Source organism: Musca domestica, unplaced genomic scaffold (genome assembly GCF_030504385.1).
Source record: "Musca domestica strain aabys unplaced genomic scaffold, Musca_domestica.polishedcontigs.V.1.1 12, whole genome shotgun sequence".
In the NCBI taxonomy this organism is placed as follows: domain Eukaryota; kingdom Metazoa; phylum Arthropoda; class Insecta; order Diptera; family Muscidae; genus Musca; species Musca domestica.
Window position 1 is genome coordinate 15,517,483 of NW_026712155.1, and position 26,947 is coordinate 15,544,429.

Genomic DNA, 26,947 nt, shown 5'->3' on the forward strand with positions numbered 1-26,947 from the left:
AAAGCATCAGAGGATCAAAGAGCAGGATTGGCAAAAAATCTGTTCATGAAGGCCAATACAATTATTTTGCAATATTTGATTGGGCTTAACCCTTCGATTCAATGAATGCGGAACAATGTGATGAGGAAGTGGCAAAGAATAAGAGAAGCGGCGGTTACCATGATATCGCTTCATTAAGACCAAGACGAAAATTCCACAAAATTGGAATGGTCTTAGCGCTTTGATTCGAAAAAAAAAAAGAAGACAACGATTATTCCGCAAAAATTTGATTGTTTTTACTTTACATTGGTGTTCCGATTCAAAGAATACGAAACCATGCATCGGAAAAACGGTAAGGAATGGCATGCACAAGTTGAAGGACAAATCCACAAATAAGTGTTCGGATAATAAAAATTCAAATAAGTTTTCGGATAACACAAAATTCTGCTGTTCTGAAGTAGATGGCGAAGGAAATCACCGACAATGGTACAGCATAGTAAAAACCAAGAAAGAAATTGCTTAGAAATACCGAGGCCTTGAAAAAAAATCCTGCAGATAAGGGTGACGTCACATAAAAGATGCGTTGGAGAGATGACAGATGTTTCAGGGAAGCCATCTCATGGAATAATAGTTTCGACCTCTGATCCCAGTTCCCTTTGTCCAAATACATCTTGTCTCTGGACCACTTGCCCATCGACATTGAGTGACGCCCAGCCCTGCCTCACACATAAATGCCCTTGACTTCTTCCTTTTTTGACTGGATTATGTCATCACCTGGCTTCTTCGTAGAGAAACAAAGGAGTTTTAGGTTGACTTAGTTCAATTTTGGCCTTATGCTCTTTTATCTATTCTCACTTTAAGTCCTAGACACTATTAGTTAGCCAAAGCTCCAATCGTTTTGATTTCTTATTTTTCTTTTATTTGTCTTTGCTTCCAATATAGATAGAATAAAGTCCGTTCTCCAATAGACTTTCTACTGGATCTCTTATGCACAGGAGATTTTTTATGGGGTTCTTTAGAAGTGCTATAGATAGAAATATACCTATAGGACTTCCAGACTTCCAGAAGTTTTTAAATTGATTTCCTAAAAACTTTAGAGACGTTGATTAATTCCCATTTTCCATCTCTGCTTGAACTTAACCAAGCCTCCTCTCACCACTTTCCCTCCCCCCTCTCCCTTTGAAATATACTCTTTGGTGTTTTTGTTAACAATTAATATCTCTCCATTAACATTTAACCACAACACTTTAATTATTTCCCCCCCCCCCCCCTTCGGCCCCCATGGGCAATAAGGACGGGATTTTAAGTGGATAAGTGTATGGCCAAGGTTGGTGTTGTTGTAGCCATAAAGGCCCTTTTTTATAGTAAACGAAAAATAAAGCTACAACAACAACAACTTACATAAAAAATAAATAGAAGGACATAAGTGATTCGGCTAGGTCAATTTCACGTTTATATTTTTTTCTCGTTTTTGTTTTTTTTTTTTTTTTTGTGTAAATCTGTTTTTCAAGTGACCCTGTTTGTGGGTTTTGTTTTTATTTTTACACCACATTGGCTGATGAGAGTGAGAGAGGGATAGAGAGAGAGGCCTGTATGGATAGAGAACGACTAACTGATAGTCGAGTTGAGTGGTTAGTTGGTCAATGGACCGGCCATTTGTTGTTGGTTTATTCATTTTTAACACCCATTCAAGCCTATGACGCTTGTTTATGCCAACATGGCTCACAAGAGAAAAGAAGAAAAAACACCGAAAAAGGGGGAACCAAAAGAGAAAAAAAACTACTTTAATTGTGAGGTCATGTTCTTCAAATATTTAGACTTTATTTTATATATTTTTTGAGAGCTCCATCTGTGTGTGAGTAGTTTATTTTCTCTTTGGTTTTATTTTCGGACATGAATGATGTTTACACTTTGAGCTGCCTGGCTGACTGCCTGCCTCGTTTGCTTGCATGGCCGGTTATTTACAATGAATGCATCCATCCATTTAGCCATACAACCAACCAACCAACCAGCCATCGACCATCTGACGGACCATCTATCTATCACATCTAGAACACTTGAGAGAAATTGGACAATAGTTTACAATTCTTATGGGCTTTATTTCTTCTTCTTCAATGGCTTTTCGTCTGTTAGCCCAGCCTGCCTACTGCCTGCCTGCCTGTATTTTCACACTTTCTTAAAGTGGAACAAATTTGTTTGATGACACCTCACAAGAAACAAGCTACAAAAAAGACATACCGAATTATATGAGCAAAAAAAAAATAAAGAGGAGAACGACAGAAAGAAAAAATTGCCAACCAAACCGCCAAAGGCAAATAAAACTGTAAGGATAAGTGCAGGAAAAAAAGGAGGAGCAGCACAAGACGTTTATGATGATGGCTCTGGCGTAATATTTAAAGGCAATGACAATAACAATTCCACCACTGGTTTTACATTTATTTAAAAATAAAAAACCACACACACACTCGCTCGCTCGCTCGCCGAGACACACAAATTGTAGCTCCGCTCCGCTTTCATCCATAAAATTACACAAATGGAATAATAGATGATCTTGATGATGGCTACGTATGATTAATAGTCATTTTAATGGCATTACTCATACGTACACATTACCACGTTGCTTTTACAACAATGTTGGTCGCCATGGCAGTAGTAGTGGTGGTGGTGGCGGTATAACCGAGCACTGTGGGTTATGGAGGGATTGTAGAATAGTAATTTTTTATAGAGAGAAGAGGCAAAAAGAGGGCGCCAGACGGAGTTACAAAAGCAGTACGTCCCCCGCAGGACTCAAAGCTCTTTCCGACGTCTGGCTCTACCCCTCAACTAGTTTTTTATACCCTCCACCATACTATGGAGGATATATTAACTTTGTCATATCGTTTGTAACTTCTCGAAATACTCATGTCAGACCCAACAAAGTATATATATTCTTGATCAGCGTAAAATTCTAAGTCGATTTAGCGAGGTCCGTCCGTCTATCCGTCTCTTGTAATCACGCTATCTTTCGAACAAATTGAGATAGACGGCTAAAATTTTGCATACATGCTTATTTTTTCAGTAGGCAAGTTAAGTTGGGCCATGTAGGTCCACGTTTTCATATAGCTCCCATATAACGGTACCTGCCGATATTCGGTATTTTAATGATTTTAGCGACATTAAGTCACCGGAATTGTTTCAAATTTGGTATTTGAGGTTCGTAATGAGAACTACAGCCTGTGACAGAAAGTTGTCTATACAGGTCCAGGTCTTCGTATAGGCCCCATATACCGGCACCTCCCGCTATTCGGTATTTTGATGATTTTAGCGACATTAAGTCACCGGAATTGTTTCAAATTACGCATTTAGAGTTCGTAATGGGAACTACAGTCTGTGACAGAAAATTGTCTGCAGGTCCAGGTCTTCGTATAGCCCATATATAACTGTAACTCCCGATATTCGGTATTTTAATGATTTTAGCGACATTATTTGCCGGAATTGTTTCAAATTTGGTATTTGAAGTTCGTCATAGATACTACAGCCTATGACCGAAAATTGTCTGTGCGTATCCACGTCTTCGTATAGCCCCCATATAACGGCACCTCCCAATATTCGGTATTTTGATAATTTAACGACGTTATTCCCCGGAATTGCTTTAAATTTGGTATTTGAAGTTCGAAATGGATACTACAGCCTATGACAGAAAATTGTCTGTGCAGGCCCAGGTCTTCGTATCGGCCCTCCCTATATTCAGTACCTCCCTATATTCTGGAAGGTGTATTAAGGCCTTGGACAAGCAAACATTTTGGCCGCAGACCTTGAACATTCCAAGAGGACTCAACACCATTTCACTCAGCATGCGCTACTTAAGAATGGTTACAAAATGAGGTTCCTCCCTTCATTTCCAGCGCAGAATGGCAACCAAAATCTTCGGATACCAGACCGTTGGACTATTGTGTCTGGAGTATTTCGGAAAGCAAGGTTGACATTAAAAAATACCAAAGTGTCGATCTCCTCAAGCAAGCGCTTCGCCGGAAATGGGCCAAAAAATACCGCAGAGCAACATTCGGGCAGCGTGTTAAGGTTTCATTGGCCATTTGAAGGTCATAATTCATGCCAAAGGTGACCACAAATCTAATCTAATTCTAAAATTTGATGCTATTTCCGATACTTTTGGCTTTCATTCAATAAAATTTAAAAAATATATATAAAAATTTTGGCGTTTGACTTTGTTGCAATTATTTATCTCACCCTGGAGCTACATCCAAATCTTAGCCGATCTCAATAAAATTTGGCAAAGGTATTTCCCAGCTCCATAAGAAATCTTGTACCAAATTGCATTGTTATCAAATGCATACGAATCTGAGGGACTTAAACAATAAATCGAATGAAACTTATATATGGGAGCTATAACTATATCTGAACCGATTTTCACCAAATTTAATGTACTTGCTTCTAGACTGAATTCATGGTCTTCTCACAGAAGACGTGAAGGTCTTCTCAGAGAAGGCGTTAAGGTCTTCTCTCACAAAAGACATGAAGGTCTCCTCTCATAGAAGGCGTTAAGGTCTTCTCTCATTGAAGAGCTGAAGTTCTCCTCATAGAAGAGCTGAAGGTCTTCTCATAGAAGAGCTGAAGGTCTTCTCATAGAAGAGCTGAAGGTCTTCTCATAGAAGAGCTGAAGGTCTTCTCATAGAAGAGCTGAAGGTCTTCTCATAGAAGAGCTGAAGGTCTTCTCATAGAAGAGCTTAAGGTCTTCTCATAGAAGAGCTGAACGTCTTCTCATAGAAGAGCTGAAGGTCTTCTCATAGAAGACGTGAAGGTCTTCTCATAGAAGAGCTGAAGGTCTTCTCATAGAAGAGCTGAAGGTCTTCTCATAGAAGAGCTGAAGGTCTTCTCATAGAAGACGTGAAGGTCTTCGCATAGAAGACGTGAAGGTCTTCGCATAGAAGACGTGAAGGTCTTCGCATAGAAGACGTGAAGGTCTTCTCATAGAAGAGCTGAAGGTCTTCTCATAGAAGACCTGTAGGTCTTCTCATAGTAGACGTAAAGTTCTCCTTATATGAGACGTGAAGGTCTCCTCAAAGGAGGCGTGAAGTTCTTTTCACAGAAGGCGTTAAGGTCTCCTCAAAGGAGGCGTGAAGTTCTTTTCACAGAAGGCGTTAAGGTCTTCTCTCATAGAAGACGTGAAGGTCTTCTCTCATAGAAGACGTGAAGGTCTTCTCTCATAGAAGACGTGGGGGTCTTCTCATAGAAGACCTGTAGGTCTTCTCATAGAAGACCTGTAGGTCTTCTCATAGAAGACCTGTAGACCTGAGACGTGAAGATCTCCTCAAAGGAGGCGTAAAGTTCTTTTCACAGAAGACGTGAAGGTCTTCTTATGGAAGACGTGAAAGTCTCCTCATAGTAGACGTGAAGGTCTTCGCTCATAGAAGACGTGAAGGTCTTCGCTCATAGAAGACGTGAAGGTCTTCTCATAGAAGACGTGAAGGTCTTCTCATAGAAGACGTGAAGGTCTTATCATAGAAGTCGTTAAGGTCTCCTCATAGGAGACATAAAGGTCTCTTCATATACACCATGAGGTTCTTCTTACAAACGCAAAGCCTTCGCATAGACACCTTGAAAGGCTTTTCATAGACACCGTAAGGCTCTTCTCCTAGAATCCTGCCTTTTTCTTTTAATAAATGTAGTCACTTTATTTTGTTTTCTCTACTCCTACGAAAGAGAGAAATCTTTTTTAACTCTCCCTAAAAAAAATGGCTGAGTAAATGTCAGTTAGCTGTTGTGCTCTATCCAAAAGGGTAGTCCACATCCAATACAAGGGCAGCTCACAGCCAATGATTTATCGTTCACTAATAGCAATATCGTTATGCAATTATTATTTTATTGATCTCCCCTACAAACTCTTGCCAATCCACTGTGCAGGAAATTTTAATATTAACTACCGACACCACAAGAATGTCATCCATCCTTTGGCTTGTAGTTATTTTCGCTGCTGTTCTTGTTGTTGTTGTTAATGTCGTTGCTTCGTTGCTCATAAATTCATAAAAATTCATTTGTATTTTATATGGTTGGTGGCGTTCGTTCGCCTGCCACAACACCATAATTACCACTTTTTATTGCCAGTTCTATTAACCACCAGGGCTAAAGCTGACAAAGGAGCTGCTGATCTTATGTTGCCTTCTACCTTCCGTTTGCAATCAGCGAGCACGAGGCATTACAAAGCTGCTATTGTTGTTGTCGTTGTTACAATCCCTTTTTAACTCTGGCTAAGGGTTTTCTTTTTTCTTCTGGCTCCCACTCTGCCCATGGAGAACAACCTGCTGGATAAATACAATACAAATTGTTGTTGGTGGATAACCTTTAACCAGTTTTGCAACGTTATTCTGTTTTATTTCTTGCAGTTGTCAGTAGAATAAAATTTCATCAGCCAACACCACCACCCGCCCCCAACCTTTCCGCACTCCGTGTCGTCCATTCGTAAAGCAAGCAAGCAAGTAAGCTAGTTTGGTATCTGTTCGGAAATTGTTCTTTGAATATTTTGCGCTTGGCTGAGATGACAGCCAAACACCATCATCTGCCAACTTTACCCCCACCGCCCAAGACCTTCACTTAGATGTAAGGCATCGAATTTTTGCTTTCTGGGAAGGGAAAAATTCTCAATAAAACATTTGTAGCAGCTAAGCTAAAAAACAACCTTAGATTCAAACATTTGTATGGCCCACAGAATCCGCCACCCCTTTAAATCCCTTTGCATATTCGTAAAACTTCTAACTATTCCCGCAAGTATTACCCGCTCTTATTCCGCTTACTCATCGAAATGTCAAAGTTTAAATTGATTTTTTTCTTCGTTCGTTTTTTGGGAAATAGACTTTTCTTTATTTCCAAAAATTGGGTTAGCGCGAAAGAATTAGTCACAAATTGAAGAGGGGGAGGGTAGGGGAGAAGAGACGAATTGGAGGTAAAGGATTTGTAATTTAACCAGGCTTATATTGTTTTAGGTTTTCACTGCTCAACGGTGGCAAAATGAAATCTTTTACAAAACCCCAAAAATTCATGGTTATTTAATGGCGATTTAAAAGCCATTAACTTTGGTGGGGACAATATTTGAAAGTTTTGCAGAATTTAAGAAAGATTTATAGATAATTTTTTGGTGGAAATAATTTAGAAATTAGTTTAATAGACATTTTAGATTATTTCTGGACAAAAATGTTGCTCAAAGGTCTAAAGAATAATAATTTAAGACTTGAAGATTATTTCTATAAAAATGCTTGGCCGCCATGCAAAAACTCGTTTAGTTGAGGCTGAAAGCTCAAGACCATCGTTCAGAAAATACTTATACTCCTGAAAGTTTCTTTCTTCGGCTACCAAAATCTTGGGCGCCAGGAAAAAAATCATGGATATAGGGCAAAAAAAATGTGTACCCACAGAAGAAGTGAAGTTTTTCTCAAAGAAGACATAAAAGTATCCTCATATAAGACGTGAGGTCTTCTCGCATAGAAGAGCTGTAGGTCTTCTCATAGGAGATATTAAGGTTTTCTCATAGGATACGTTAAGGTCTTCTCACTGTGTAGGTCTTCTCATGGAAGACCTGTACGTTTGGTCCTTAAAAAATATTCTTTAAAAATCCACGTTTAGTTCTTGAAAAAATGTTCGTTAAAAATCTACGTTTGGATCTTGAAAAAATATTCGTTAAAAATCAACGTTTGGTCCTTGAAAATATATTCTTTAAAAATCCACGTTTGGTCCTTGAAAATATATTCTTTAAAAATCCACATTTGGTCCTTGAAAAAATATTCTTTAAAAATCAACGTTTGGTCCTTGAAAAAATATTCCTTAAAAATCAACGTTTGGTCCTTGAAAAAATATTCTTAAAAAATCCACGTTTGGTCCTTGACAAAATATCCTTCAAAAATCCACGTTTGGTCCTTAAAAAAATGTTTTTAAAAATCCACGTTTTTTCCTTGAAAAAATATTCCTTAGAAATCCATGTTTAGTCCTTGAAAAAAATATTCCTTAGAAATCCACGTTTGGTCCGTGGAAAAGTATTCTTTAAAAATTGAAAAAAAAAAAATCTTTAAAAATCCGCATTTGGTCCTTGAAAAAATATTCTTAAAAAATATATTCGCTAAAAATCCACGTTTGGTCCTTGAAAAAATATTCGTTAAAAATCCACCTTTAATCCTTAAACAATATTATTTGAAGATACACGTGTGGTCCTTGAAAAAATATTCTTTAAAAATCCATGTTTGGTCTTTGAAGAAATACTCCTGACAAATCCACATTTGGTCCTTGAAAAAAATAGTCTTTAAAAATCCACGCTTGGTCCTTGGAAAAAAATGCTTAAAAATTCAAGTTTGGTCTTTAAAAAAATATTCTTTAAAAATCCTCGTTTGTAACTCAGATAATCCTTGAAAATATTCCCTTATAATCCACAATTATTTATTGGAAAAAAATCTATAAAAATCCCAATTTTGTGGCTCTGTTGATCCTTAAACAAAATTTTCCCTCAAAAACTTATTTTTCCTTAAAAAATATTATTTAAATAAATATTCGATTAAGTCTCTAATACAAAAGACATGCAAATCTTTTGTTCGAAGTTTTGCAAGTCTTCAATAAATTTACTCAAAAAAAATTGAAATACTTTTTCGACTTGCTTCTTTATTTATTGACAATAAACCCTCCATTAAATCCCCCATTGACTTTCGACAAATTCCCCTAATCCCCAGCGCCTGCTCTTGTTTGAGCACCACAGCTTCCAGTTGCCAGGAATATCACATACTGGCTTTGTTACTTTTTTTGAACTTTTGCTTCATGGAAAATTTAAACAAGCAACAATTTTGTTAATTCCTAAATACGATGGACGATTTGAAACAATTTTGAAAGAAAACAAAATATTTGTTTAGCAAAATTTGTGCTTAACAAACAAATGCCGAGCCGATAAATCTTCACCACCCAAACCTTCTCTCTCTCTTTCTCCCAGTTCATGCAACACTTGAAAATAAGTCACGCTGGAGGTTATTGTCACAATGAAAAAAAAAAAAACGACAACAACAACAACAGCACCATAAGCTGCCTGCTGCATCAACTTCTGTTACCAGTTATTATTAAATCGACAAAAATACGCATATTTTTCTAAACAAAGTTTTTTCTTCTGCTTCTACTTCTTTTCTGCACTTCTCACAGCGGGCATTTGAAGGAGACTTCAATTGCCAATGCCAGAGAGTATTATGAAGTTCTTACGTGCCGTACTCGGTTGGACTCCATTCATCCATCCATCCTTTCAGGCATCCGGGGAGCGGGCAAGTGCCACCACTAACACATGAGTGCAGTAGTATTAGTAGTAGCAACAACAATAATACCAAAGACATTCCAAGAACAGTCGAACTTCTTCGAAAAGATTAATATTTGTTTTCTTTATGAAGAACGAGATGGAGAAGCAGAGGAAGAAGAAGAAGCTAAAAAGTCTGGTACTTCAAAGTTTCTGGATGTTGTTGTTGCTTTTTTTATTTGAAACTTTCGGAGCATTGAAAGGAGGTCGATAGCAAAAAAAGTCAAGCGAACCAAAACACAAACTCTGGAAAAGAAGTGTTTCGACAGAAATCGACATGCCGACAGTGGGGTGAAACAAAAGGCATCACCTTTTTTTAAAACAAAACCATAAAATGGCATGCCCGTACTTAAATGAAACCCCAAAGTAATGCTCTTCACCTAAAGAGAAGTTTAAAATCCTCTCCAAAACAATAACTACCCAAGGAGCTTTTGTGTTTTCAAGTGTTGCTGCTTTCTTTTCAGATTTCAAGTCACTGTGCAAACCATCACTGAAGTACCCCCTCCCGCAAAAAGGCCAACAATTATTTGAAGCCATATTTTCGTTTCTTTGGCAAAACTTAAATGCAAATTGGGAAAAGTAAAAGAAAAGTGCAGAACATATTTTCAAAAATTTTCCCAAAAAGTCAAAATATAAAAACAAACATATGCAAATAATAGAAGGCCTATTTTGTTGTACTTTTAGGTTTTACACATGCACACACACACTGCCACACAAACAAAAAACTCAATTAGAATTTATTGCAATATTTATTTATGTGCAAAAGTGCTGATGCATTTTTTGTGCATTATTATTATTCCATTTAATAATTGCTCTTCATCGCATACACACACACATGAACATGTAAACACGTACACGTACACACAACAAGTAAACAAACAAAAAACCTTTTAACAAATAACAATAATCAATAGACTTACTTAAACTAATTATTATCTTTTGTTGTTTTTGTTGCTATTGTTATCATTGCAGAAATGAGAATAATATCCGGCGATGTTTCCTCTCACTACTGGGAAACACCCTATTCGCAGCCATATTTTGATAATTCCTCAAGGCGTGAGGTTACCTCAATTGTGGGCCAGGCAGCCCTGCTGCAGTGTCGTGTACGCAACTTGGGAGATCGAGCTGTAAGTAATATTTCCCTATAACGATCAAATATAGTTTGAAAGGGGTTTTGTGAAAAATATGAAAACAAACGATTAATGGCTTGGTCAAAAGTCTACCTATAGATCCCTAATTCATATAACTTAACCATCTTTCAAACAGATCAGATTTCATATATGAAAAAACTGAGTTTGGTTTTGTTCCTTTTAATTATATTTATACTATTGAAGGTTAACATATTAAAGTTAAGCTTTTGGTAAAAGTAGCCAAAGAGCGATCTATCAAAAATTTGGGGAAACAGGAAAAATTGTTTTCAGAAAATGTAGGAAAAGAAGAATTTTTGTTTTATACCAAAAATCAGTAAGGAAAAGCCAAAAGTCGGGCGGGGCCGACTATATGATACCCAACAACACTATGCATATTTAGAATACCTCCCATAACAAAAGCATTTATTTGAAGTAGATCATACCTTCTATCAACCTTTAGCTTTAGAGCAATTATAATTTGGTTCCAGAGGGAACGAATATATGCGAGGCATATTCAATTCTGAATCGATTTTCACTAAATTTGACGGATACATTTTCACATTTTATACCAAATAACATTGCTATAGAGTGCATGATATCACTTCGAGAAGGATTATATTAAAAGATAAATATGTATCAGAACCGAGTTTCACAAAATGGAAACAAAAGTCCCGAAATTCACTCCTTTGGACTGATATTAGCCAAATAATGGCACAATAAACCTGAAATCGGATTAAGGATATATATGGGAGCTATATCCAAATCTTAGCCGATCTCTATAAAATTTTGCAAATGTATTTCCGAGTTCTATAAGATATCTGGTAACAAATATCATTGTTGTCGAATGTATATAACGAATGTGAGGGATTTAAACACCAAATATGAAACATATATATGGGACCTATAGCTATATCTGAACCGATTATTGACAAATTTATGTACTTGCTTCTAGACTGAATATGGTCGGATGTGCCAAAATTCACGTTATTTGGACTGATATGAAATCGGTTGAAAATATATATGAAGATATATATAAATTTATATCGATTCTCTCCATGTTCAATAATTTAAAAAAAATGTCATCTCAATCGAATAATAAATGCGACCTGCATTTTATTCACAAAAATACATGTTCAGACGGACTAACTCGATTAATCCAAATCCAAACTACAGATCCCTACAAATTTACCTTTCAACTGTATTCGATCACACATAATGCTATGTTCCCATTACACTTTCAATCATGTTGTTTGCTCTCAGAATTAGGTACACGAATTAACCCGTTCATACGGCACGATTCGTAATTCATAGTAAAATAATTCCTTTTTTCAAACATTTTGTTTGTTGATTTTAATGGGAATTTATAGAAAAATACATGAAATTCTCACTAATATGAATAGAAGAAATTATTCCAAGAATAATTATATCATTAATTTTACAATTTCCATTCTCGTTTTCAACTTTTTGTGTAAATGTTGACATTTTGAAGAAATTATTCCAAGAATAATTATATCATTAATTTTACAATTTTCATTCTCGTTTTCAACTTTTGTAAATGTTGACATTTTTAACATATTTTTGTATTTTTCTTTTTTTAAATTCTGCTGAAGAGACACTTGTCAGATATTTTTCCTGCCGATGCAAACATTTTGAAAATATTGCCTCTTTTGTTTGCAGTTTTCTGTTGAAATTTCAACTCGTGGACAAAATGTGTACCTCGAATGAGAGAGACAACAAAATGTACTTTCGTTTGAATGTACATACGACATTCAACATTGTAGTTTTCATTCATAATTTTCAGTATTCCCAAAAATTTTTAAAATTTCATCAATTTTTTTTTTCGATAAATGCTCTCATTTGTTAGGGATGGGGCACATTCTTTCGTTGTTCTGAGAGTGATTTGATTTGAACAATGTACAAATATATGTGTTCGCTCAGGAAATTTTGTATGAAGAATTAAGAAGTTTTTTCATATTTAAGGGTCAAACAACGAATAGAGAGCGAATCAAGTGTAGTGGAAACGCCACATAAATTACAATTGAAATTTAAATTAATTTTCATGATTTCAATTAGAAAGCTAAAGTTTACAAGCATTATTATAACGTCTCAACATGTTTATTAATTACTGTTTCTTTCAAGAAGGTCTCCTGGATACGAAAACGAGATTTACACATACTAACCGTTGGCATCCTGACCTACACAAATGATCAACGATTTCAATCGCTGCACACTGAGGGCTCCGACGAATGGACGTTGCGTATATCATCACCACAGCCCCGGGATTCGGGGACGTATGAGTGTCAGGTGTCGACGGAGCCGAAAATAAGTCAGGGATTTCGCTTGAATGTTGTAGGTAAGTAAAAAAGGAATGAGGAGTTTGGTTCTACAAATTGCCTCTATGGAGCGTCATTTTGCCATAGCTTAGGGGTTAAGCTATAGACACGTTAAGCGTTTTTCACGTTAAATGTCATCGATAAAACAATAAACATAAGTGGAAAGTCTTACTGACTCTGAACTTCTTTATGTTCTTTCATTGACAAACCATGACATAAAAAAATGGCCTACGCAAACATTTTTTGTTCAGAGTTACCAAAACACAATAATTATAACTAGTGGAAGAAATGCCAACCATCTCGAATCTCATGCCATAACGAAACGCTAGGCCTCAAAAAAATGACTTAAGGTGGGAATACATAAAGCGCATATCTGGCTGGCTTAAGTCATCGGCTGGCTTCGTTAGAAATGAACAAAGCAGCCTAGGGCCAAATTGAACTAAGTCGACCTTAAACTCCTTTGTTCCCCTACGAAGAAGCCAGCCAAATATGCGCTTTATGTATTCCCACTCTTAAGGTGCAAGTACATAAGAAGTTTGAAGTCATGGCTAGGAATATTTTGTGATATTTCATAAAGAGCTGTAAAATCCTGCCGCCGTTTTTCATTATAATTTGACTATAATATGCCTAACCAGAATCAATTTTTTTAATACCATAAAGGAAAAATCGGCTATCGTAGTAAAAATTTTTAAATTCATGCATTTCTCAGGTCAATAAAAGAGAAAATGTCAAATGAAAAAATTTAGAAAAAATTAAAGAAAATACCACTTTTATGTTTTCGTTGAACAAGAATTCAACCCCAGGATTTCGTAGAATCGATATCGTACTTCAATTCATTTTTTCCCTTTAAAACAAAAACTAATTAAACTAATAATTGTTTTCTCTGTCGTTGTGTGTTTTATTTTCAGTTTCAAGAGCTAAAATTCTTGGCAATCCTGAACTATTCATTAAAAGTGGCAGTGACATCAACCTGACATGTTTGGCAATGCAATCACCGATACCACCCTCATTCATCTATTGGTACAAGGGCAAACGATTAATGAACTATTCACAGCGTGGCGGCATTAGTGTTATTACCGAAAGGACAACACGTACCAGCAAGCTTCTAATATCGAAAGCAACACCAGCCGATTCGGGAAATTACACATGTTCTCCAAGTAGTTCAGGTACTGTAAAACAAATTGCGAATTGTTTTTCATTAGAAAATTAATATTAAATTCATTTTTGTGTTTTTCATTACAGATTCTGCCTCGGTAGTGGTGCACGTTATTAACGGTGAACATCCCGCAGCCATGCAACATGGCAATAATAGTGCTACAACACTTATACCCTCCTATCGACGACGTCGCATGCTGTCATCATCACTCACATTCAACGGTGGCCAGATGACATCATTCTACGCCAAAATATCAACACTTTATAGTATTTTATGGTCGATAATTGATTTTATGATTGCAACAAATTGTTGTTTAGTTATTTTGGGTATCTGTCTGTCACAGCGACTGTTGCACACAAGTGGTCGTCCAAATCATTGGCTAAACAGGTGACTGTAAACAGTGAAAGGTTATGACTGTTCGGTCTGGACCGAATCTAATGCAAGGCCGCCCATTACATTCATCATTAAGATCAATAACAACAACATCAAAACAGCAACAACAACAGTACCACCTTCATCCATGGAAGAGTTTGCCGCAAGAATGATGAAAATGTGAATGGGTTTAATGCTCTTTCGAGGTACAATCGAATGCAGCATTAGATTGGTGCAATGGTTTTTTAGTTTTATATTTTAGACAAGAGAACAGAAACGAAGTTTGGCAACGCGAAAATAACAGGAATGAGTGTACACTACTATTAGGGTTATATAGATCGACTTGCTAGTAGATGAATATGTACTACACTTTTGGTAACGAAAATGGAAATTTCAATTGATTTTCCGTTTCCTTGGCTACCAAAGTGGCAAAATGAACTATTCCTCCGGATTCAGAACCAAGTCGAAATAGTATTATTGAGTGGATCATGATCAGTTACATTATAAACATCGTCATCATTACCATACAAAACTAGAACAATAGCAACTGGGGTTTCCACCTAAATGGTGCGATGCAATGGGTTCCCGGCACTAGATCCAACAGCAACCACAACAACTACAACCTAAGAAAATTGTGTATGCAAATTGAAAAAAATCGTCGTCGTCAAAGAGACAGAAAGTAAACTTTGCATTTGTTTATATTGTTCATAGTTATTAATTATTATTATACTATTATTATTATTATAAATAAGTAAGTTTAAAGATTTTAATTATGTATAACATAATATTAAGTAGATAAAAGTAAAAATGAAACCAAACAAAAAAGAAATCCATAAAGAGAAAACAAAACAAAAGAAACTGCTAATATTTCCAAACGGTTTTCTTTTTCGTACCTATGCTGTATACGTTTAGATGAATTATTTGAAAATGCATTTCACTTGAAGTTTTCTGTTTAATTTCAATACATACAATTTAATTACAGTAATTATTTTTTGTGGTCTACTTGAAGGAATATTGTCCCAGCGCAGCAGTTCAATCTATAAACCCGTAAACCAATGAAATATTTTATGATACCTAATTATATTTTCAAAATCATTCATCTAAACCTACATGGTAATCATTAAGTATGATAGACTTATAAAATTCATATATATGTATGATAAGGTACGAAAATAATACCACAAAATAATAATAAAAACTAAGTAAAGCGAATATGAAATGTGTTTTAATTCATTGCATCCCGAAAGAGGTAAGGTAATTGGAATAGGTTTGTTTTTGCCTAAGATTTACTCAGAAATACATTTGGAAATCATTTCGGGGAGCCCGAGGGGCAAAACACTTACTTTTCAATGCAAATGTAGAAATTAGTGAACCATAGTCGCCGACAGCATCATCTGTTTGGAGGTCACCTAATTATAATAAAATGTTCCACGTTAGAAAAAGGCACTTCAAAGCTACTCTGAAAGCTGAAACAATCTAAACTTAATTGGCCAAAACCATACTGGCTTCTCCATGCAACTGATGTTCTCTAGTTGATATAATGAATTCGGAACTACACCAAAATGAATACTAATAAGGCCTCCCTTGTTGACCTACAAGTTATATTTGTCTTTAGACTTCTATTTCTGCGCAATGTATCCGGACAAGCCTGGAAGGCTTGCCAAGTAAAATAACTTACAGAGAGAATCTTTGTATCTTCATACAGATGGTCTACTGCTGTCATCAGCATAATTACAGACCGACTTGCAGGGTGAGATAATTTTTTTTTTAAATTTTATTGTATGAAAGCAAAAAAAATGTCGGAAATAGCACCAAATTTTAGAATTAGTTTAGATTTGTTCGAATTGGTCACCTTTGGCACGAATTTTAGCCTTCATGCCTATGAAACCGTCACACGGTGCCCGAATGATGCTCTGCGGTATTTTGGCCCATTCCCGGCGAAGCGCTTGCTTGTGGTGATGTACACTTTGGTATTTTTTAGTGCCAACCTTGCTTTCCAAAATACTGCAGACACAATAGTCCAACGGATTGTTATGCGGAGATTTTGGTGGCCATTGTGCGCGGAAATGAAGCGAGAAACCTCATTTTGTAACCATTCTTGGGTGGCGCGTGCTGAGTCCAATGGTGCTGAGTCCTGTTGGAATGTCCAAGGTCTGTGGAAAAAAGTTTTGCGTGCCCAAAGCTTTAATAAACCCTCCAGAATATTTTCGCAATAATATTCGGCATTTATTCAGATGCCACGGTCGATTAATACGAGCGGCCAGCGTTTGTGTTCTGGGTTCCAACCGAAGGTGCACATTTTCAGCTGACCTCTTTGGCAAATGAACACGATCATTTTGTCTGTTTACAAAACAGCTGGACGACGAATGTTTTCTCTTCGAACCATTTCTACTGTGTCGCTGTTTTCATCCGTCCACTTCCTTGGCGTCGGGCTACGCTACCAGTGGCACAGTAACGAGCGATGGTACGAGACACATGGAAAATTCTTCGCAAAATGCGTTTGTACGCTTGTGAACAATATAATGAGCTGTCACTGGAATAATTTTAACAGCTGTCGGACGAGTGGCTTAGAAATGAAAGCAGTCTGAAATTTTTCATCTCACCCTGTACTTATTAAAAGCAGGTCGTCTAGAAAAGGAAGGAAGACTTCTGCCATTAATACAACAGGTTTACAACAGTAGGCGAGTGCCAAATGAAAATGTCTTCTATCAATAGAATAAGTGTCGTCTAAAAAAAGTTCTTCTATTAATAATAGAGGACTTCCATAAAAACCAAAAACGCATTTTTTATTGATAAAATATGTCTTTTATTAGAAAAAGTATATTTTATAAATTCCCTTTTCTATTTAAAGGAGAAGGGGTCCTTTTATGACAAATTGTATAACTTACCTCTCATCTTCGTCCTTCTAATTTAAATAAAATATTTCGTATTAAAAATAATTTTATAACTTGTTTATTACAACAATATTAAGTGGTAGTACTTCTTCAACACCTCATGAATATCTTTATGGCGTAGTAGTTAATGTTATAAAACTCTCACACAGAGGAGAGTCCTTCATAAACATCAACCACACAAATGAGTTGTAAAATATTCCTTCTTTATATTCTTTAATTATTCCTATTACTATATGGTATGGTATTGTTGTTTGTTTGGCTTAAATAATAAATGAAATAGTGCTTTCGGCCATAAACAACACATGATGGATTACGTAGTGCTAACAACGTTTTGGGGGAAAAGTGGGAAATGTTCAAGGATGTGGTATTATTAAGGACTGGATGAAGTAATGGTTTTAAAGTGAATGGCAATAACTTAACATGAAAGTTGTATATATTTTGATGCCAGTTTAATAATTGGCTATTATTCTTCAAATTTTCATGTAACACATAATTAAATGTTAGGTATGATATTAACATTAGTTCTATACTTTTGCAAAATCCTGCAAATACAGGAGAATCTAAAACGTTTCTAAAAATTTTACGAAATCATACATAATTTTGTTGGGTTGAAAAACAAACCAAAGATAATTATACAAATGCAACAACAATTTCTCATTTGTATATAAAACCAAAGAAGGAAATTAAAAACAACAAAAAGTATAACTAATAAAATGTTTATTAAACCGTACTCAAACGTAAACGCTTAAAGCGCCAACCCAACAATAAATAATATAATCAAATGGCCGTAGCATTTGGTTTCGTTGTTGATTCTGTTGATGATGCAGCAGCAGCTGTAGCTGCCACTTGCACCTGTTCATTTTCCCCACCCTCTAACTTCTTTTGACCCTCCTCCAATTTTTTAGGTTCAGCTGCAACCTCTTCTACTGTATCCTCAATCAATTGGTATGTAATAGGAGCTGGCTGTTTAGGTGGCAACCAATCGGGTATGATCTTATCGTGCAAACGCCAGCGACCATATTCATTGGAGATGTGCTTTTCAAAGACAACATATTCCAGAACATCTTTGGTAAGAATTTCACTACCATGCATAAGACGTCCAAAACGATCATAGATGGCCAACATTTGTTGTGTATGGAAACGTACTGTGACCTGGGCAAAGAGATTTTCTTTGGAAATAACATCGGTCACACGAGCATGCACCATACGTGGTGGCTCCAATGACTTGAGGAATGTCCAACGTATGGTTTTATCCTTAACATTGTGCATCATTTCGGGATAACAACGTTCGGTAACAAATTCTCGTAGATTGTGTTTATCCTTATCAGCCATATATTTGTGGGCAGCAATGTAAATATCTTGGGCAATGGTTGGGAAGTTATCGGTATCGAAATCTTCTTCATAGGTACGTATCTTGCGCACAGCCAACATACTTTTCGATTTCTTTTCCAAAAACTCAAACTTTTGCTTGGCACCAGCAGTGGAAATGAACGATTTTTTGCCATCACCTTCTGGCGGAACATAAGCCTCGAAAATACCACCCGTACAACTAATATGGAATGGTCTTTCCAACCACGGACGTGGTGGCAGAAAACCTCGTTCTTTCATGCGTTTCTTCAACTCATCCTGTGGCAATTCACTGGCTTTCTCCTGGAAGTCGGGTAGGTCCATTTTGACAAACTTCAACTTGCGTAGCCGTTTGAATTTCGGATTCCAATGCTTCGTTTGCCGGTGACGAACCTGCTGGCTCTGTACCAAAGATTGTACACCCGGTGTCAGCATGCCTGGTTGCACAAACTAGAAAAATGGAAAACATTGAGTGCATATCTAAACATTTGACACAAACTCTACACTTACCTGCAAGTATTTAATGCAGTTCCTTGTGGAGGACAACAATTCCATGGTTTACGTAAGTTTTTATTGATATTTTCCACTGGAAACAATTTCCTCCTTCAGTACTCCACAAGAATTTTATACAATCAACCATATGTCGTTGTATGTCATTGAAGCAGAGTTGCCACTCCGTCAAATCGTGTTGAGAAATAATCAGCTGTATGAGATTTATGTTATGTTCATACTAGGCTTCATATCTTTCTCATTCTCTCACATGGTAGAAAAATATAGGTAGACGCATCGACGCAGCTGCTGGGACAATGAACTGTCAAACCAATTTTGGAATTGAAAATGTTGAATGAAAAGTTATTTAAATTTGTAAAAATCGATGAAAAACACGCATTAAAATAACCTCCACACGACGTTGTATTAGAAAACATATAAAAATCTACTTACATTTGAAAAGAAACTAAAATAATTTTGACATATCAATGCTCCCAAGCGTTGATGCATTTACCTGTATTTTTCTACCATGTTCTCTCATTTTAATTGTTTTAATTCATGTTCAGACTAGAGTTGATATTCAAAAGAGTTTAATTATATAAGACACAAGAAATTATTAAAACAAAAAAAAAAAATAATAATAATACTGCGTCCTTTTAGGTGGCAAGACAACGGAAAATCCAATGCCACTATACAACGCTGATTGCAGAATCGACATTGGCGTTATTGTCTTCGACTACATACTTAGATAAGACAATTTTGTTAGAAGGAGACAACTTATTGCAGTTCGAGAGGAGCATAAAGATAAACTAAGTAAAGGGGTAGGATAAATATGAGAAAGTTAGTAGAAAAATGTATTATGTCAAAAATCTCATTTTTACCCTACGTAGACGCATAGCTATGATCTTTTTATTTGTACCATGAATTTGCACCAAAATTGTAATTAGGATATCGCAAATTTTCCTGAATTGTTTGTGACGATTTAGCGATTTTCATGCCATTCAGATTTGGCATTCAATTTTGAATAGTGTATTCGACACTCCATTTTGAATAAATATTTTTAATCCATTTGTATGAAATATATTTACATTTTATTTTGATCGGAAGATTCCATTCATCATTCTAGTGGAAGGCAGCTGCTGGAAATTAGAGTTGATTTCTTCCGAATTGGAAGTGAATTGTGTCTGTTGATTGTCCAGAGAAACAAGCCATCCATTTTGGTTTTATGAAAAAGTGAAAAAAAATTTGTGAATAAAAGAATTATAAAGAAAATACGTTTAATTTCATATTTTCATAAAATTCGTGGAAGAAAAAGGATTTTTAGGTTAACTTATCTTGATTTTGGTCCATAATTTATAAAAGTTCTCCATACGCTCCTTTGTTGCTCTCCGAATAAGCCACTCGATGACTTAAGCCAGTTCAAAGAGTTTTTTACGTATTCTCACCCTGAGAATACACGATGACTTAAGCCAGTTCAAAGAGTTTTTTTATGTATTCTCACCCTGAAAATACATTTTAATTCTTGGTTTCTTCATAAATTGCGTTATTTATGAATGGAATTGACAACCTAAATCCGGCGTTTTATGTAAACATGTTTATTGTAAATAAGACATGTGGATATTGTAATCGATTAAAACTTTTCAATCGAAACGTCACTTGCAAATGCCCAAGCCCTGACGCTTTTAATTTGCCCGTCTCTGACATTCGAATGGCAACACTACTTTAGACTGGCGTTTGGCCAATTTGTCGTAGCATCACCAACTACATAAAAAAGGAAGTATTTTTAAAAAATATTGAACGATGTCCTGTGTAAATAACCGCTGGCAGATATGTCGAGTTTGTTTAAAGAATGGCAGCCACGAATTATATCCAATATTTCAAGAAGTTGAGAAGACTTCGGATTTGGGTAATTTACCCCAGCAAATACAGCTGTACGGAGGCATTAAGGTAATCAACCAGATGAAGGCATGAATGTTGGTATTAATTATAGAATTTATTTATTTACAGATTTGTGATCAAAACAATCTACCAAATAAAATATGCAGCCGTTGTTTGCTGTTATTGCGGGCCGCTTGCAAGTTCCGAGATTTGTGTGAACAATCTTATGAACAATTGAAACAGTTTATAAATCCTGTAAATATAGAAGAAGCACAGATTGTGTTAAGTCCTGATGACCAGGATCAGGATTGTATTTTGCTAAAAACAAATACACAGGAAGCGGAGGACATTGATAATAATGCTGGTGAAGGAAATTTGGTGACGATTATGAAAAATGAATTTGACGTCCAGGATAATATGCAAGGAAATGATAATCAAGTAGAGGAAGAAAGGGAGAGAGACGAAGCAGACGACGACGACGATGAGGAAGATCAATTCATTTATGAACAATTAACCGAAAATAGTCAAGATCATGAATTTTTAGCTGAAGAATCCAATTCATATTCCCTGGAAGATAATATACACATAGAATATTATGATGGTACAAATAAAGCATCATATAATATCCAGTCAATGGTGCAAGAGAGTACCACCAACAATCAGGCAACAACTAAACCTGTTAGAGCCACCAAACGTAAACGAGGCAGAGCAAGCAATAATGATATTAAGCCCGAGGAGGGTGGTATCTATCGCTGTGATTTTTGTGAAAATGTATATCAGGACAAGGCAAAATATATTTTGCACATAAAAATCCACAAGAAAGTTAAACCCCATGAATGCGAGTAAGTCAATACTTGTAAGATTATATTATTTTGAGTTAATAATTTGTGTTTTTGTTTAATAGAATATGTGGCAAGCGATTCTCTACAACGCCTCAGTTATCGCGGCACATGAATTCACATACAGGCAATCGACCATATAAATGCCAATTTTGTGATGCCAGTTTTGGAGATCCATCCACAAAAATCAAACATGAAAGGTGGGTACTCCTATTTCATACGTTTACTTCAGCAGCATTATATCTATTTTGTACCTTTAGAATCCACACCAATGAGCGGCCCTACAAATGTACCCTTTGCCCAAAATCATTTGCTTATTCCAATGTTCTAAAAGTTCACATGATGGTGCACACTGGCGAGAAACCTCATAGGTAAATTTGCAGATTTGGTTTTTCAAAATCCTTCAACAAACGTGTTAATATTATTTTCCATTACAGATGTAGCTACTGTAATAGAGCTTTCTCCCAGCTCCACCATAGAAATGCCCACGAGAAATGCCATACGCGTAAAATAATCGTTTTGGGCAATGAGGATAACGATGATTTCGACGAGGAAATGAAAGAATATGAATTGGAGAAAAGTTAAATAAATACGTTTATTAGTGAAAGTACCTTAAGCAAATATATATGCACATACCTACATAGAGAAACGTACACATTGTTATGCATATTTTTGTATGTGAAAGAATAATTTATTTGGAAATGGTAATGCGCTTTGAAAAAAGTTGTAACTACAGGATATTTGAGTTCTATACTTTAGATGTAGAACATTTATTTTAGTGTAAATTCTTACAATTCGAACATTCTAATTGTAATATGAATTTATTTCTTTGTACTCTAATTTTAAAATTGACATTTAATTCAACTTAATTATAAATAGAATTACAAAAACGTTTGTCATACTAATTTTCTTGGGTGTGGATAAATAAATGTTTCAGCGCAGGATTCAGAATTGTACCTCTCGTCGTTATGTAAATTGCAGTGACTCTGATGCATATCCGTCTTTTGTTGTGAAGCCTGTAATTATTGCAATAGGGATTACCAGGACTGAAGTTTAATACGGAACCAGTGACTATTGATTGCATGCACCATATGTAAACAAGGAACCAGTGTCTCCTAGTATAGCTCTAACCGCACCGGTGGCAACATATCCATAGGCATGCTGACTGCAGTATCAGATATCGTCAGACCATGAAGAAGAGATAGAAACAATTTAACATCTGCAATGCAAATGTCCCATGTTATCTAACAATATACATAAACTAATTGGCACGTTCTTCTCAGTCGTATGTAGATCTCATCATTATTTATACGTTTGCGAAGGCATAGGCGACCTTTCTCGATTTCTCCTGTATCCAACTACCTTATTAAAAATCTTACGATGAACACAATGGACCAAAGGTCTCCGAGTTAAGCACCGCCTTAAGACAAATTATGGTTACCAGCAAATTTAAGGAGAAGCATTTTCCATTAGAATTGACTGTAATCAGTCATATTCAATGAGTAAGAATCGTCCTAGAAATCGGACGTGGATTTAGATTAATAGAATGTTTTCAGAATTTGTTATATCAACCATATAGTTCCTCCAGTGGCCTCGTGTAGTGGCGCATCCTGAAGCCAAACCAAGGGTACCAGTCAATTTAAAGTCGCAGAAACATTTTTTATAAAAATTGACTGTAATCTGTCATATTCAATGAGTGATTATCCTCCTAGAAATCGGACGTTGATTTAGGTTAACTTAACGTTTTCAGTATTTGCAATGTCAACCATATAGTTCCTGCAGCAGTCTGCTATTTCAAATTTTAACTATGACCCCACAATAATCCAATATCCAATCGATTTATAATTAGAATTTTCCACACGTTGGATATAAAGGGGTCATTCTGTCAATGCTTTCGCAGTTTATACTTTTTTTCCTTTAGCATCCCTCAAGAACTTTAAGAATAATCACGTTGCCTTAAATCATATAAAAAATGGAGAAATGCTGTATTATATCAAATTAGTTATTTTCACGTTTGTATAACCATATCCACTAGGGCCTTTTGAATTTCAGCTTCTCGATCGGCATATATTTTTAAAATTTCACTCTTTTCCTCCTCTATTTGTATAAGTTGTTGCATGGTAATATCCAATACTTTGAGCATCTCTTCTACTTTCCGTTCGATATTTTTGAAATACTGGACAAAACTGGAACCATTTTCTATTGTTAAAGGGTTTGTAGGTTTCAATTCCATATGCTTTTTTACATTGTAAAGACGTTGTAATTCATTTAACAACATAACTTTCATTACAAACAGCTTTTTCGTATCCAAAGCGGTTCCCTCCAAAATGGTTGAGGCTGCCAAATGTCTTCGTCTCAATAAAATCTTTTTAATTATTTCTATTTTATTCTCCATTTTTATAACGAAGATTTCCTTCTTTTCACAACTGAATTATATACAAAAATATGTAGTTTGATCCCCAAGACGCTTGAATTACAAATCATGGAATTTAATTATCCATTTCGATTATCGATTCAATGTCAGTTATCGATAACTAATGTATTATCAACAAAAAAACAATATGGCCACTCCCATTGAGCGTCATTGCTTTTCACTGTGTAAAAAAATTTATAAAAAAAAGTTATTGAAAACATTTCCATATTATTTTATTTGTTATTAACTTAATTTAATAATAAAATCAGCAACAACGGCGGCCAATAAACATGAAATCTGGACTAAATCAAAAATGGCTGGTGTGTCGTATATGCCTCAAACAACCAAAGGAGGAGATGCAAACCATATTCGACAAAAATGCTGAGAAAGATTTGACGCGTATGATATTAGAATGTGGTGGAGTGCCTGTAGGTGACATCTCAAAAAGAATAACTGGAATTAATTATGTTCAAAAACGAAATTACTTTCTTTTCCTCTAGATAAAACAATTCGATCATTATCCCGATAAGATTTGTAAAATCTGCTACAAATACCTGCAAGTAGCATATAAATTCCGTCAAAGTTGTCAAAGGTCTCACAAGCATTTAAGCAAATTCATAGCTCCCGTGGAAGTTGATGATCCTAAAGATACTTTGCTTTTTAATGCAGCAGACGAAGATACCAATGATTCGACACCAAATACTGTGGCCTTTACGGAAGAAGGCTATGTACTTGAAGATGCCAATGGTGATGATGTATTAATAAAATTGGAACAGGAAACCACAGTCAATGCTGCGTCAACTTCAGTAGCTGTCAAAGAGGAATACTCGGTTCAAATACAGGAGGAAGATGATGATTTCGTGGAAATCTATGAACCTATGACAGAGGAAGAGGAAAAGGAGGTCTTCCAATTAGCAGATGAAGCATTTGAAAATGATGTGAGTAGCATATATGTGTGCAAACAAGCAGACAGGTTAAGATTTATATTCAAAAGTAATGTGAAGCACGTTGTGACAAATTAAGAGGGTTCGTTTTACAATTTATAATAATTTATCAATTTGAAACAGGATTTTTTTTGTCGCTAACAAGAATGTGCATAGCCAGGGGCTAAAGGGTACCGAAGAGGTCAATTTCTACTTATTTTTTGGTTTCAATAAGCATTTTACAGCTTCGAACAACGCACCCAACCGCCATGAGAACCAGCAAACAATTACTAATTAATTTATCTTAAATTCGGAATTTATTGTGAATATTAATTAAGATTTACTTTGTTTATTCTAGAGTCTAACTGGCAGTCAAGACAATATAGAATATTTGGAATTGGAAGAAGACCTTGAATTACCATCATCAGACAATGATGAATATGTCCCAGTTGAAAATCGTAAAACACAACGCAGTAGAGTTGTTATGAAACGTACCATTGTTAAGCCCTCGACCAGCCAACCTGCTACAAAGCGAAAACGTACCGGCACCCGCGAGAAAAAATCAAAAGACACAGCCTACATCTGTGATTTCTGTGGTAACAAATATCCCTCCCAAGGCAGGTTGACGGAACACATTAAGTTACACAAGGGTATTAAGCCACATGAGTGCGAGTAAGTTACTATTGCAAACAAATAATCAGCATGTTTTAATATGACTTCTATGAATAGAATTTGTGGTTATGCCTTTGCCCAGACACAACAATTGGCGAGGCACATGAATACCCATACCGGTAATCGTCCCTATAAATGCAGTTATTGTCCTGCGGCCTTTGCTGATTTGTCTACAAGGAACAAACATCATCGGTAAGTGGCAACTAAAGCATTTGAGCTTAACTAGAAAAGGATTTTGTAAATGTTTCTCTTTTTTTCTCTTTCCAGCATTCACACCAATGAAAGGCCATATATTTGTGATGTTTGCGGCAAATCGTTTACCTATACAAATACATTGAAATTCCATAAAATGATACATACCGGTGAAAAACCTTTTGTGTAAGTAGAACATCTACCTTCCAGCTAGATATAAAGAGTATCTTCAAAAGGCCTTTAAGCCAAAAAAATAGAATAGGGTGTTGCAACAGAATGACAATCGATGTTATTTCCTGTATTCAAATCCAATAGAAGGACCTTTATTTGCAGAAGTCTTATAAAAAGATCTTAAGTTCTTTGAAATATCTATATAAAAATATCTAAATATGATCTTTCCAGAGAATACTTTTACTAATAAGACGATCATAATAGATTATTTTCTTAGATGTCTTAACGATGTTCTACTATAACTGTACATTAGACGATCTTCCATTTTAAAATTCCTATTTAATGTATTATTCTGCAGAAGGTCTTCAATTTATGTTAAACCTCTAAAATAGGTCTTTAGAGGGAATCTCATCTATAAATATTTAAAAATCCGTCTATATAAAGAAGAATATGTAGTAAATTCATGAAGAAAGAAGTCGTTTATAATTTAGAAATGTTTTCAAAACTTATTAACAATTCAATTTTGCTTTATTTTTTGCAGATGTGAAATTTGTGGCAAAGGCTTCCAACAAGCCTACAAATTACGCAGTCACAAGATGACCCACGAAAAGAAAGGAATCAAATTAAATATGACCCAAATGGAAAATAGCAATACCATGGAACAGCAAACGTATCAGGAAATGAGTGTAGAAACGGCAACACATCAGCTTTTACAGATTTAAACCAAACAATTCTTACAAAGTGAATAAAAAAATATTTTTCCTTTTATTTTTTGTTTAGTTTTGACCACAATATATTTAATATAAAATATATAACTATAAACAAAACGAAGAAAACAAGTAATACACTCAG

The 26,947-nt window shown here is 35.6% G+C and overlaps 4 protein-coding genes across 5 annotated transcripts in view; 3 read left to right on the forward strand and 1 right to left on the reverse strand.

Annotated features, from left to right (window-relative positions):
- LOC101900902 (limbic system-associated membrane protein) overlaps positions 1 to 15,484 on the forward strand; it is a 239,433-nt gene extending 223,949 nt beyond the window's left edge. Inside the window, exons 4-7 of one of the 2 annotated variants that reach the window (XM_059118329.1) lie at positions 10,259 to 10,413; positions 12,556 to 12,769; positions 13,658 to 13,915; positions 13,992 to 15,484. In XM_059118329.1, the coding sequence (XP_058974312.1) occupies positions 10,259 to 10,413; positions 12,556 to 12,769; positions 13,658 to 13,915; positions 13,992 to 14,296 (932 nt within the window). In that variant the 3' untranslated portion in view covers positions 14,297 to 15,484. The remainder of the gene's footprint in view (positions 1 to 10,258; positions 10,414 to 12,555; positions 12,770 to 13,657; positions 13,916 to 13,991) is intronic. The other variant, XM_059118330.1, reaches the window with a different exon arrangement.
- A 1,722-nt stretch (positions 15,485 to 17,206) lies between these two features.
- On the reverse strand, positions 17,207 to 19,185 carry LOC101901082 (large ribosomal subunit protein mL45). Its single transcript, XM_005181901.4, has 2 exons — positions 19,029 to 19,185; positions 17,207 to 18,968 (listed from the first exon to the last, which is right to left on the reverse strand). The coding sequence occupies exons 1-2, from the start codon at positions 19,071 to 19,073 to the stop codon at positions 17,949 to 17,951; spliced, it is 1,065 nt and encodes a 354-aa protein (XP_005181958.2). The 5' UTR covers positions 19,074 to 19,185; the 3' UTR covers positions 17,207 to 17,948.
- Positions 19,186 to 20,680: 1,495 nt separating this feature from the next.
- Positions 20,681 to 22,583, forward strand: LOC101901581 (zinc finger protein 664). Its single transcript, XM_005181904.4, has 5 exons — positions 20,681 to 20,954; positions 21,015 to 21,727; positions 21,790 to 21,924; positions 21,985 to 22,095; positions 22,162 to 22,583. Exons 1-5 carry the CDS (start codon positions 20,808 to 20,810, stop codon positions 22,307 to 22,309), a joined length of 1,254 nt encoding a protein of 417 aa, XP_005181961.2. The 5' UTR covers positions 20,681 to 20,807; the 3' UTR covers positions 22,310 to 22,583.
- Positions 22,584 to 24,285: 1,702 nt separating this feature from the next.
- On the forward strand, positions 24,286 to 26,863 carry LOC101901748 (zinc finger protein 892). The gene is made up of 6 exons (XM_005181905.4): positions 24,286 to 24,565; positions 24,638 to 25,075; positions 25,419 to 25,732; positions 25,790 to 25,924; positions 26,000 to 26,110; positions 26,637 to 26,863. Exons 1-6 carry the CDS (start codon positions 24,428 to 24,430, stop codon positions 26,815 to 26,817), a joined length of 1,317 nt encoding a protein of 438 aa, XP_005181962.2. The 5' UTR covers positions 24,286 to 24,427; the 3' UTR covers positions 26,818 to 26,863.
- The last annotated feature ends 84 nt before the right edge of the window (positions 26,864 to 26,947 follow it).